The sequence below is a fragment of the Lithobates pipiens genome, unplaced genomic scaffold (assembly GCF_037356315.1).
Source record: "Lithobates pipiens isolate NorthernLeopardFrog02 unplaced genomic scaffold, aLitPip1_a1.2 Scaffold_23, whole genome shotgun sequence".
Classification (NCBI taxonomy): domain Eukaryota; kingdom Metazoa; phylum Chordata; class Amphibia; order Anura; family Ranidae; genus Lithobates; species Lithobates pipiens.
In genome coordinates, this window is record NW_027507785.1 from 333,584,582 (window position 1) to 333,597,119 (window position 12,538).

The following is a 12,538-nucleotide window of genomic DNA, read 5'->3' on the forward strand; positions in this document are numbered from 1 at the left end:
TCCAGCTTGTGATGTGATACCTCCTCTCCCCTCCTACTAACCATAATGGGATGACAGCCCACCCCCCCCCCCCCTCTACTGTATACAGGGCACAGACCATGCCCCCACCTTTCCAGGCTGTAGAGGGATGCCAGACTCCACTCCCCCCCTAGAGGTCCCAATACCCTGCCCTGCCTGTCTGACAGCTCCTGTCACTAGTGGAGCTTAGAAAACTTTGATGTGCCCCTCCAGACACACAGCCTGGCGCTCCCAGCAAGGAAAGGGTCCATTTAAAGGAGACAGCACTTTGATGTTGGAGATGAACCTGTTTAGTCTTCTGAGCTGCTTCCAAATGTCTCATCTCCTCCGGCTGTTTCTTTTCTGATCCAAGTACAGAAAAATGTGAAAATATGATATTTGGTGAGCGCTCCCGGATTCTGGGGGCAGATAAGGTGTGTTATGCGGATGGATCAGTAAACACAACCGGCTTCTGGAAATGGACGTCAGAGAAGTCTTGGAGTGTGGTGTTTGTCTGGTAGTCTTTATAGGGTGTGTACACCCCAACAATCATCTCCTACTTTTTCCTCTGTTAAATATCCCATTAAAAGCGGTTCATTATATCTGTTCAATAACTGCAAAAATATACCTGGTGATCCTGCCAGAAATCTTGTCCACCTATAACTTCCTGTGCTGACTCTTATCAGTTACATTGTTTCCAGTTATATCTGAGGACTACAAACCTGCACCCTATGTTATGGAGAGAAGGAGAAGGGTGGGTGTCCCATAGACCTGTCCTAGGGTGTCCTTATTCTGACCTTCTTCTAACCAGCTTCTGACTTGCTACTGTCCTTCATCTGACCTTCTTCTAACTGTTTTTTTCCCTCTTCTAACTTTTTTCTGTCCTGCTTCTGACCTTCTTCTAACCAGCTTCTGACCTACTTCCAACTGTCTTTGTTCGTCTTCTGACTTATTTCTGTCCTGCTTCTGAACTTCTAACCAGATTCTGACCTGCTTCTGTCCTCCTTCTGACCTTTTTCAACCTACTTATAACTGTTTTGTCCTTCTTCTGACTTGTTCCTGTCCTACTTCTAACCAGCTTTTGACCTGCTACTGTCCTTCTATCCAGCTTCTGACTTGCTACTATCCATTTTCTGACCTTCTTCTAACCTGCTTTTGACCTACTTCCAACTGTCTTTGTTCGTCTTCTGACTTATTTCTGTCCTGCTTCTGAACTTCTAACCAGATTCTGACCTGCTTCTGTCCTCCTTCTGACCTTTTTCAACCTACTTATAACTGTTTTGTCCTTCTTCTGACTTGTTCCTGTCCTACTTCTAACCAGCTTTTGACCTGCTACTGTCCTTCTATCCAGCTTCTGACTTGCTACTATCCATTTTCTGACCTTCTTCTAACCTGCTTTTGACCTACTTTTCACTTTTTTTTCTCCCTGTTCTGACTTGTGTCTGTCCTTAAGACCTTCTTCTAACCAGCTTCTGACCTGCTGCTGTCCTTCTTCTGACTTTCTTCTAACCTGCTTTTGACCTAGTTCTGTTTTTGTCTCTTCTGAATTGTTTCTGTCCTGCTTATGAACGTCTAACCAGCTTCTGACCTGCTGCTGTCCTTCTTCTGACCAGCTTCTGACCTGCTGCTGTCCTTCTTCTAACCAGCTTCTGACCTGCTGCTGTCCTTCTTCTAACCAGCTTCTGACCTGCTGCTGTCCTTCTTCTAACCAGCTTCTGACCTGCTGCTGTCCTTCTTCTAACCAGCTTCTGACCTGCTGCTGTCCTTCTTCTAACCAGCTTCTGACATGCTGCTGTCCTTCTTCTAACCAGCTTCTGACCTGCTGCTGTCCTTCTTCTAACCAGCTTCTGACCTGCTGCTGTCCTTCTTCTAGCCAGCTTCTGACCTGCTGCTGTCCTTCTTCTAACCAGCTTCTGACCTGCTGCTGTCCTTCTTCTAACCAGCTTCTGACCTGCTGCTGTCCTTCTTCTAACCAGCTTCTGACATGCTGCTGTCCTTCTTCTAACCAGCTTCTGACCTGCTGCTGTCCTTCTTCTAACCAGCTTCTGACCTGCTGCTGTCCTTCTTCTAGCCAGCTTCTGACCTGCTGCTGTCCTTCTTCTAACCAGCTTCTGACCTGCTGCTGTCCTTCTTCTAACCAGCTTCTGACCTGCTGCTGTCCTTCTTCTAACCAGCTTCTGACCTGCTGCTGTCCTTCTTCTAACCAGCTTCTGACCTGCTGCTGTCCTTCTTCTAACCAGCTTCTGACCTGCTGCTGTCCTTCTTCTAACCAGCTTCTGACCTGCTGCTGTCCTTCTTCTAACCAGCTTCTGACCTGCTGCTGTCCTTCTTCTAACCAGCTTCTGACCTGCTGCTGTCCTTCTAACCAGCTTCTGACCTGCTGCTGTCCTTCTTCTAACCAGCTTCTGACCTGCTGCTGTCCTTCTTCTAACCAGCTTCTGACCTGCTGCTGTCCTTCTTCTAACCAGCTTCTGACCTGCTGCTGTCCTTCTTCTAACCAGCTTCTGACCTGCGGCTGTCCTTCTTCTAACCAGCTTCTGACCTGCTGCTGTCCTTCTTCTAACCAGCTTCTGACCTGCTGCTGTCATTCTTCTAACCAGCTTCTGACCTGCTGCTGTCCTTCTTCTAACCAGCTTCTGACCTGCTGCTGTCCTTCTTCTAACCAGCTTCTGACCTGCTGCTGTCCTTCTTCTGACCTACTTCTAACAGTTTTTTGTCCTTCTTCTGACTTTTTTGTCCTTCTTCTGACCTTCTTCTAATCAGCTTCTGACCTGCTATTGTCCTTTTTGATTAACTTCTAATGCCACGTACACACGACCGGATGAACGGACTTGGCCACACACAATCACACCAAAGTCTGACAGATTTGAACTTGGTGACGTACGACCGGACTAGAATAAGGAAGTTCATCGCCAGTAGCTGCCCTAGCGTCGGTTTTTGTCCATCGGACTAGCATGCCCACGAGTGGATTTCTCTAAAGGATCTGGGTCCGATGGAGTTCCGGCCCAAAAAATTTGAAACATGTTCTGTTTCTAAAGTCCGTCAAATTTTTCGACAGCAAAGGTCCGATGGAACCAATCCCTCTGACAATTCGATCGTGTGTGGGCTCCATCGGACCTTTGCTGTCCAAAAATCTGACGGACTTTAGAAACAGGTCATGTTTCAAATTTTTTGGGCCGGAACTCCATCGGACCCAGTTCCTATCGAGAAATTCACTCGTGGGTATGCTAGTCCAACGGACAAAAACCGACGCTAGGGCAGCTACTGGCGATGAACTTCCTTATTCTAGTCCGGTCGGTCATACGTCATCACGTTCAAATCCGTCGGACTTTGGTGTGATTGTGTGTGGCCAAGTCCGTTCATTCGGCGTATTTAGGAGAGTAATGTCAGTGGTTCTGGGCTCCACCCCTCCGAGGAGTCCATGTGGTTGCATTAGAGCAGCCAGAGGTGTGCCCGTCTGCATGGTGCAGTCTGGGAGAGGACAGAGGCCTGAGCTAGAGGAGAGAGCGGCAGGCGGTGCAGCGTTTGTAGACGAGCTCAGGAATGTTGTGTTAGATGGTCAGGAGGACTGAGGCACCGGGCCTGAGTAGCGGTGATACTAAAAAGAGCCAGGAGGCTGAATGTTACTGTGCTCAGTGTTGATGGTGGAAACCCCTGCGAGGGAGACTCACTGCACGGAACGTTTCCTTTGTGTTTCAATAAAACTGGCCAACAGGCCCTAAAAAGGCAGATCTGGTGTGTGCCGGACCCACTGGTGAGCAAAAACCTCCTACATCACAGGACATCATGTATATCATTGAGGAAGAGTCACCGGAGGGGGGTCACATAATCTGCTTCTCTCCTTCTTATGGCCTACTTCTCTCTTTCTTATGGCCTGTTTCTGTCCTTCTAACCTACTTCTCTCCTCCTCCTGACCTACTTCTCTTCTTCTTATCACCTGTTTCTGTCCTGACCTACTTATTTCCTTCTTATGGCCTGCCTCTGTCCTTCTTCTGACCTGTTTCTCTCCTTCCTCTGACCTACTTCTCTCCTTCTGACCTACTTCTCTCCTTCTTCTGACCTGTTCCCGTCCTTCTGACCTACTTCTCTCCTTTTTATGGCTTGCTTCCATCCTTCTTTTGACTGTTTTTTTATCCTTCTTCTGACCTACTTCTCTCATTCTTATGGCTTGCTTCTGTCCTTCTTCTGACCTACTTCTGTCCTTTTGAACTGCTTCTCTCCTCCTTCTTTCTGCTTCTTCTGAACTGCTTTTGTACTTCTTCTGACCTACTTCTCTTTTTCTTATGACTAGCTTCTGACCCATTTCTGTGCTTCTTCTGACCTACTTCTCTCCTTCTTCTGACCCGTTCCCGTCCTTCTGACCTACTTCTCTCCTTGTCGTGGCCTGCTTCCATCCTTCTTTTGACCTGTTTTTTGTCCTTCTTCTGACCTACTTCTGTCCTTTTGAACTGCTTCTGTCCTTCTAACCTGCTTCTCTCCTTTTTCTGACCTGCTTCTGACCTACTTCTCTTTTCTTATGACCTTTTTCTCTACTTCTTCTGACCTGTTTCTGTTCTTCTTATGGCCTGCCCCTGTCCTTCTTTGGAACTATTTCTCTCCTTCTGACCCAATTCTGTCCTTCTTCTGACCTACTACTCTCCTTAGTACCTGCTTCTTTCCTTATGACCTGCTTTACTCCTTCTTTCTTCTGACCTGCTTCTCTTCTTCTTACTTCTGACCTAATTCTCGCCTTCTTCAGACCTGCTTCCATCCTTCTTCTGTCCTACTTCTCTCCTTCTTTTGACCTGTTTCTGTCCTTCTTCTGTCCTACTTCTCTCCTTCTTTTGACCTGTTTCTGTCCTTCTTCTGTCCTACTTCTCTCCTTCTTTTGACCTGTTTCTGTCCTTCTTCTGTCCTACTTCTCTCCTTCTTTTGACCTGTTTCTGTCCTTCTTCTGACCTACTTCTCTTCTTCTTATAACCTGCTTCTTTCCTTCTGACCTGCTTTACTCCTTCTTTCTTCTGACCTACTTCTCTTCTTCTTATAACCTGCTTCTGTCCTTTTTCTGAATGGCTTCCGTCTCAATTATCTTCCTCTTATGACCTGCTTCTTTCTTCCCTTCTTCTGACAGGGGTTCTAATTTCTCGCCACTCCATCCAAAACTAAATAAAAAAAGTGTTTCTGTCAGATATACTTTAAATGCTGAGAAAAGTTTAAAGCTTTCTCTTTGCAGAAAAAAAATATTGAACAAGAAGTGTGTCAACAAGGGCCCCAAAAGGGTCCGCCTGACAATCCTGGTAGGACATTCTCCAGGGACTAATTGGGGCCCTTGAGGACACATCTCGGCCCTCGGGGGGTGGCTGTTTTTATTTTCTTATTTTCATCACATCCGTTATTTTGTAACAATGTAACGAGCAGAGGAGACGAGGTGAGGAGACGAGCAGAGGAGACGAGGTGAGGAGACGAGCAGAGGAGACGAGGTGAGGAGACGAGCAGAGGAGACGAGCAGAGGAGACAAGGTGAGGAGACGAGCAGAGGAGACGAGCAGAGGAGACGAGGTTTGGAGACGAGGTGAGGAGACGAGCAGAGGAGACGAGCAGAGGAGATCAGGTGAGGAGATGAGCAAAGGAGACGAGGTGAGGAGATGAGCAGAGGAGACGAGCAGAGGAGATGAGCAGAGGAGACGAGGTGAGGAGACGAGCAGAGGAGACGAGGTGAGGAGACGAGCAGAGGAGACGAGCAGAGGAGACGAGGTGAGGAGACGAGGTGAGGAGACGAGCAGAGGAGACGAGCAGAGGAGACGAGCAGAGGAGATCAGGTGAGGAGATGAGCAGAGGAGACGAGCAGAGGAGACGAGCAGAGGAGATCAGGTGAGGAGATGAGCAGAGGAGACGAGCAGAGGAGACGAGGTGAGGAGATGAGCAGAGGAGACGAGCAGAGGAGACGAGGTGAGGAGACGAGCAGAGGAGACAAGGTGAGGAGACAAGGTGAGGAGACGAGCAGAGGAGACGAGCAGAGGAGACGAGTAGAGGAGACGAGCAGAGGAGACGAGGTGAGGAGAGGAGGTGAGGAGACGAGCAGAGGAGACGAGGTGAGGATTTCTGGCAGAGGCTCTGAACTCGCCGCGGGATATTTTCTGGATGTGGCGCTCGGCTCCTCATAGATCTCGGACCCTGATGAAGGTTTCCTGTGCGGGAAGGCGGTATGTATTCGGTGAGTCTCCGATGGGTCTGGACTTGTCTTTGTAGGAATGAGAGGACCTCGTTGGGTCGATGGACGCCCCCAGCGCCAAGCCAGGAATCTGGGACACAATGCCAAAAACCTCATCTTCCCAGAAGTCACTGCTCTGATTAACTCTTCCACCCGGGAACATGCGCCATGACGTCACCCGCCTGGCCGGGAACACCTTGCCTTGTGACCAGCCTGTGCCAGCCAGGAAAGTCGCACCGAGCTGCCATGTTATTAAATCTTCTTTCCAGGAATCGAATGTCTCCATGATCAGTCCCCCCCTCAGCACACTGTACATTAGATCTCGCCTTCCCTGGTAACCCCCTATACCCAGAGCTACAGAGAGTCTTGTGTCTCCAGAGCTACAGAGAATCTTGTGTCCCCAGAGCTACAGAGAGTCTTGTATACCCAGAGCTACAGAGAGTCTTGTGTCTCCAGAGCTACAGAGAGTCTTGTATACCCAGAGCTACAGAGAGTCTTGTATACCCAGAGCTACAGAGAGTCTTGTATACCCAGAGCTACAGAGAGTCTTGTGTCTCCAGAGCTACAGAGAATCTTGTGTCCCCAGAGCTACAGAGAGTCTTGTATACCCAGAGCTACAGAGAGTCTTGTGTCTCCAGAGCTACAGAGAGTCTTGTATACCCAGAGCTACAGAGAGTCTTGTATACCCAGAGCTACAGAGAGTCTTGTGTCTCCAGAGCTACAGAGAGTCTTGTATACCCAGAGCTACAGAGAGTCTTGTGTCCCCAGAGCTACAGAGAGTCTTGTGTCCCCAGAGCTACAGAGAGTCTTGTGCCTCCAGAGCTACAGAGAGTCTTGTGTCCCCAGAGCTACAGAGAGTCTTGTGCCCCCAGAGGTACAGAGAGTCTTGTGTCTCCAGTGCTACAAAGAGTCTTGTGTCTCCAGAGCTACAGAGAGTCTTGTGTCTCCAGAGCTACAGAGAGTCTTGTGTCTCCAGAGCTACAGAGAGTCTTGTGTCCCCAGAGCTACAGAGAGTCTTGTGTCCCCAGAGCTACAGAGAGTCTTGTGCCCCCAGAGCTACAGAGAGTCTTGTGTCTCCAGAGCTACAGAGAGTCTTGTGTCTCCAGAGCTACAGAGAGTCTTGTGTCTCAAGTGCTACAGAGAGTCTTGTGTCCCCAGAGCTACAGAGAGTCTTGTGTCTCAAGTGCTACAGAGAGTCTTGTGTCCCCAGAGCTACAGAGAGTCTTGTGTCCCCAGAGCTACAGAGAGTCTTGTGCCCCCAGAGCTACAGAGAGTCTTGTGTCTCCAGAGCTACAGAGAGTCTTGTGTCTCCAGAGCTACAGAGAGTCTTGTGTCCCCAGAGCTACAGAGAGTCTTGTGTCCCCAGAGCTACAGAGAGTCTTGTGTCCCCAGAGCTACAGAGTCTTGTATACCCAGAGCTACAGAGAGTCTTGTGTCCCCAGAGCTAATAACTAATCCCCTCAAAATAACTCAACACACAGCCATTAATGTCTAAACCGCTGGCCACAAAAGTCAGGACACCCCCTAAGTGAAAATCTCCAAATTGGGCCCAAAGTGTCAATATTTTGTGTGGCCGCCATTATTTTCCAGCACTGTCTTCACCCTCTTGGGCATGGAGGTCAGCAGAGCTTCACAGGTCACCACTGGAGTCCTCTTCCCCTCCCCCATGATGACATCACAGAGCTGGTGGATGTTGGAGACCTTCCCCTCCTCCACCTCCCGTTTGAGGATGTCCCACAGATGACCAATAGGGTTTAGGTCTGGAGACATGCTTGGCCAGTCCATCACCTTTACCCTCAGCTTCTTTAGCAAGGCAGTGGTGGTGTTGGAGGTGTGTTTGGGGTGGTTATCATGTTGGAATACTGCCCTGCGGTCCAGTCTCTGAAGGGAGGGGGTCATGCTCTGCTTCACTATGTCACAGTACATGTTGGCATTCATGGTCCCCTCAATGATCTGTAGCCCCCCCCAGTGCCGGCAGCACTCATGCAGCCCCAGACCATGACACCCCCACCACCTGACTGTAGACAAGACACACTTGTCTTTGTCCTCCTCACCTGGTTGCCCCCACACACGCTTGTCACCATCTGACACCAAATACGTTTATCTTGGTCTCATCAGACCACAGGACATGGTTCCAGTAATCCATCTCCTTAGTCTGCTTGTCTTCAGCAAACTGTTTGTGGTCTTTCTTGTGCATCATCTTTAGAAGAGGCTTCCTTCTGGGATGACAGCCATGCAGACCAATTTGATGCAGTGTGCGGCGTATGGTCTGAGCACTGACAGGCTGACCCCCCACCCCTACAACCTCTGCAGCAATGCTGGCAGCACTCATACGTCTATTTCCCAAAGACAACCTCTGGATATGACGCTGATCACGTGACCTCAACTTCTTTGGTGGATCATGGCGAGGCCTGTTCTGAGGGGAACCTGTCCTGTTATACCGCTGTATGGTCTTGGCCCCACCGTGCTGCAGCTCAGTTTCAGGGTCTTGGCAATCTTCTTATAGCCTAGGCCATCTTTATGTAGAGCAAAAATTCTTATCTTCAGATCCTCAGAGAGTTCTTTGCCATGAGGTGCCATGTTGAACTTCCAGTGACCAGTATGAGAGAGTGAGAGCGATAACACCAAATTTAACACACCTGCTCCCCAATCACACCTGAGACCTTGTAACACTAACGAGTCACATGACACCGGGGGGAGGGAAAATGGCTAATTGGGCCCAATTTGGACATTTTCACTTAGGGGGTGTACTGACTTTTGTGGCCAGCGGTTTAGACATGAATGGCTGTGTGTTGAGTTATTTTGAGGGGACAGGAAATTTACACTGTTATACAAGCTGTACACTCACTACTTTACATTGTAGACAAGTGTCATTTCTTCAGTGTTGTCACATGAAAAGAGAGAAGACATGTGACTGAGGGGTGTACTTACTTTTGTGACATAGAACGCCCCCTATAGGAGGGGGAGGGGAGGTCACATTCTCTGGGTATCTATGGGGGGCCCTCACTGGTAGAGCTCCGTACATGGGGGGAGGGGGAGGGGTCTCCACAGGCTCCCGGGATAATCCCATGTTTAGCTCCCCGGTCATGTGATCACGGTAAGTACCAGGGATGGGGGAGGGGCTCCGGCTGGAGATCTGAAGGTCCCCGCCCCTCTCCGTGACGTCACTGTCTGTCACCCGGACCCTCCGTTGTGCGAGTGTTAGAAGGCGGGACCAGCATCGGCGGGGGGGGCGTGTCCGGTTTCCATGGTGACGGCAGAGTTTACATCAGAGAGAGAAAACCAGGAGGAGAGTCACGTGACCGGAGGGGACACCGGGTGTGTAGAGACCCCTCCCCCACCCTGCACCCCTCTACTACCCCCCTCCCCCACCCTGCACCCCTCTACTACCCCCCTCCCCCTCCCTGCACCCCTCCTCTACTACTACCTCTCGCCCTCCCTGCACCCCTCTACTACCCCCCTACCTGCACCCGTCTACTGCTCCCCCTCCCTGCACCCCTCTACCACTCCCCCTCCCCTGCTCCCCCACACTGCACCCCTCATCCCCTCCCTGCACCCCTCTACTACCCCCCACCCCCTCTACTACTCCCCCTCCCCCACACTGCACCCCTCTACTACTATCACCCCTCCCCCCCACACTGCACCCCCCACCCCTAACCTCCGCTCAATCTCCCCCTCTACTCTGCACCCCAATACCCACCTTCAGCCCCCTCCACCCCAAACTCCACCCTCCCCCCCCCCCCACCATATACAGTCACATCTCAGGGTTCTCCCATAGAGAGTTTTGCATGTGTCTCCCAACCAGCCAATCAGATGGCAGCTCTCACTCCTCCTGGGATTGGTTGTTTGGGGCCACGTGATTTGCCCCCCCCCCCCCCCCCCATGGCATTGATACATTACAGAATATTATAAGTCAAATACGTGACCGGTGGGGGAAGATTTAGGTCGGGGTTCTGCTTTGTGTCCCCCATTATATTCTGTCATACTGGAGCCCCCCACTAACTGTCTTCATTCCCCTCCCCCCAGGTCCATGTGGAACCCTCTGACATGTTTCAGGCACTGAGTGACCGGGACAGCGGCTATGGAGAGATGGGTGACCCCCCGCCGTCACTCTGGAGGATGGTGGAGGACCAGGTGCCCCCCGGTGAGCGGGCCGAGATGCGGAGGATTCTGGGAGAGACCGCCGTGGACCTGAACCTGGACCTGCACGCCGAGGTGTGTGACCACTGATATCACCATGGCAACCCACCGGAGAGGGTGGGGCCAAGCCCAGGGGCCCCAAGGTGGAAGGGGTGATTGGTAGAATGAGGGTCAGGGGTCCTCCTGTCCCGGTGACACCCGCACCCCACATTTCCTGTACAGGTGTCACAGGGACAGGAAGTTAAAGGAGATGTTCCTGATGGGGTCACCTGCAGAAATAAAATGGCTGCTCCACCCAAAACCGAAAAATCTAAAACTGAGTGACAGAAGAACAGATGACTCTATACGTAAAGCTCCGCCTCCTCGCCCAGTGCATTGTGGGAGGGACAAAAGGTTGGACTGACTTTTCTTACTTAAAGCCCCACCTTCTTACCCGAGGCATTGTGGGAGGAGCAGTGGGCTCAGCTGGCACTTTAGGCCGGGGGTAGGAAACCTTAACCACTTGACCACCGGGCACTTAAACCCCCTTCCTAACCAGACCAATTTTCAGCTTTCGGTGCTCTCACATTTTGAATGACAATTACTCAGTCATGCAACACTGTACCCATATGAAATGTTTGTCCTTTTTTTCACACAAATAGAGATTTCTTTTGGTGGTATTTAATCACCGCTCGGTTCTTTATTTTTTGCCCTATAAATCAAAAAAGACTTAAAATTCGGTAAAAAAAAAAATTATTTGTTTCTGTTAAATTGGCAGAGTATAGGCAAGTATTGACGAGTATTGGCAGAGTATGGGCGAGCATTGCAGAGTATGGGCGAGCATTGCAGAGTATGGGCAAGTATTGGCAGAGTATAGGCAAGTATTGACGAGTATTGGCAGATTATCGATGAGTATTGGCAGAGTATGGGTGAGCATTGCAGAGTATGGGCAAGTATTGACGAGTATTGCAGAGTATTGGCAGAGTATGGTCAAGTATTGGCAGAATATTGCAGAGTATGGGTGAGTATTGGCAGAGTATGGGCAAGTATTACAGCGTATTGGTGAGTATTGCAGAGTATGGGCAAGTATTGACGAGTATTGCAGAGTATTGGCAGAGTATGGTCAAGTATTGGCAGAATATTGCAGAGTATGGGTGAGTATTGGCAGAGTATGGGCAAGTATTACAGCGTATTGGCGAGTATTGCAGAGTATTGGCAAGTATGGGCGAGTATAGAAGAGTATTGGCAGAGTATGGGCAAGTATTGGCAGAGTATGGGCGAGTATTGGCAGAGTATGGGTGAGCATTGGCAGAGTATGGGTGAGCATTGCAGCGTATTGGCAGAGTATGGGTGAGTATTGGCAGAGTATGGGTGAGTATTGGCAGAGTATGGGCGAGTATTGCAGAGTATTGGCAGAGTATGAGTGAGTATTGGCGGAGTATGGGCAGGTATTGCAGAGTATGGTCAAGTATTGGCAGAATATTGCAGAGTATGGGTGAGTATTGGTAGAGTATGGGCGAGTATTACAGCGTATTGGCGAGTATTGGCAGAGTATGGGTGAGCATTGCAGAGTATTGGCAAGTATTGCAGAGTATTGGCAGAGTATGGGTGAGTATTGGCAGAGTATTAGTGAGTATTGGCAGAGTATGGGTGAGCATTGGCAGAGTATGGGTGAGCATTGCAGCGTATTGGCAGAGTATGGGTGAGTATTGGCAGAGTATGGGTGAGTATTGGCAGAGTATGGGCGAGTATTGCAGAGTATTGGCAGAGTATGAGTGAGTATTGGCGGAGTATGGGCAGGTATTGCAGAGTATGGTCAAGTATTGGCAGAATATTGCAGAGTATGGGTGAGTATTACAGCGTATTGGCGAGTATTGGCAGAGTATGGGTGAGCATTGCAGAGTATTGGCAAGTATTGCAGAGTATTGGCAGAGTATGGGTGAGTATTGGCAGAGTATTAGTGAGTATTGGCAGAGTATGGGCGAGTATTGGCAGAGTATGGGTGAGCATTGGAGCGTATTGGCAAGTATTGCAGAGTATGGGCGAGTATTGGCAGAGTATGGGCGAGTATTGCAGAGTATTGGCAGAGTATGGGTGAGTATTGGCGGAGTATGGGCAGGTATTGCAGAGTATGGTCAAGTATTGGCAGAATATTGCAGAGTATGGGTGAGTATTGGTAGAGTATGGGCGAGTATTGCAGCGTATTGGCAGAGTATTGGTGAATATTGACGAG

At 49.9% G+C, this 12,538-nt stretch overlaps 1 protein-coding gene across 2 annotated transcripts in view; it reads left to right on the forward strand.

Annotated features, from left to right (window-relative positions):
- Positions 1-3,467: 3,467 nt before the first annotated feature.
- The window catches only part of CCDC24 (coiled-coil domain containing 24), a 96,228-nt gene continuing 87,157 nt past the window's right edge, over positions 3,468-12,538 (forward strand). Inside the window, exons 1-2 of one of the 2 annotated variants that reach the window (XM_077450741.1) lie at positions 3,468-3,751; positions 10,213-10,401. In XM_077450741.1, the coding sequence (XP_077306867.1) occupies positions 10,234-10,401 (168 nt within the window). In that variant the 5' untranslated portion in view covers positions 3,468-3,751; positions 10,213-10,233. Of the gene's footprint in view, positions 3,752-9,271; positions 9,505-10,212; positions 10,402-12,538 lie in introns of those variants that run through there. The other variant, XM_077450740.1, reaches the window with a different exon arrangement.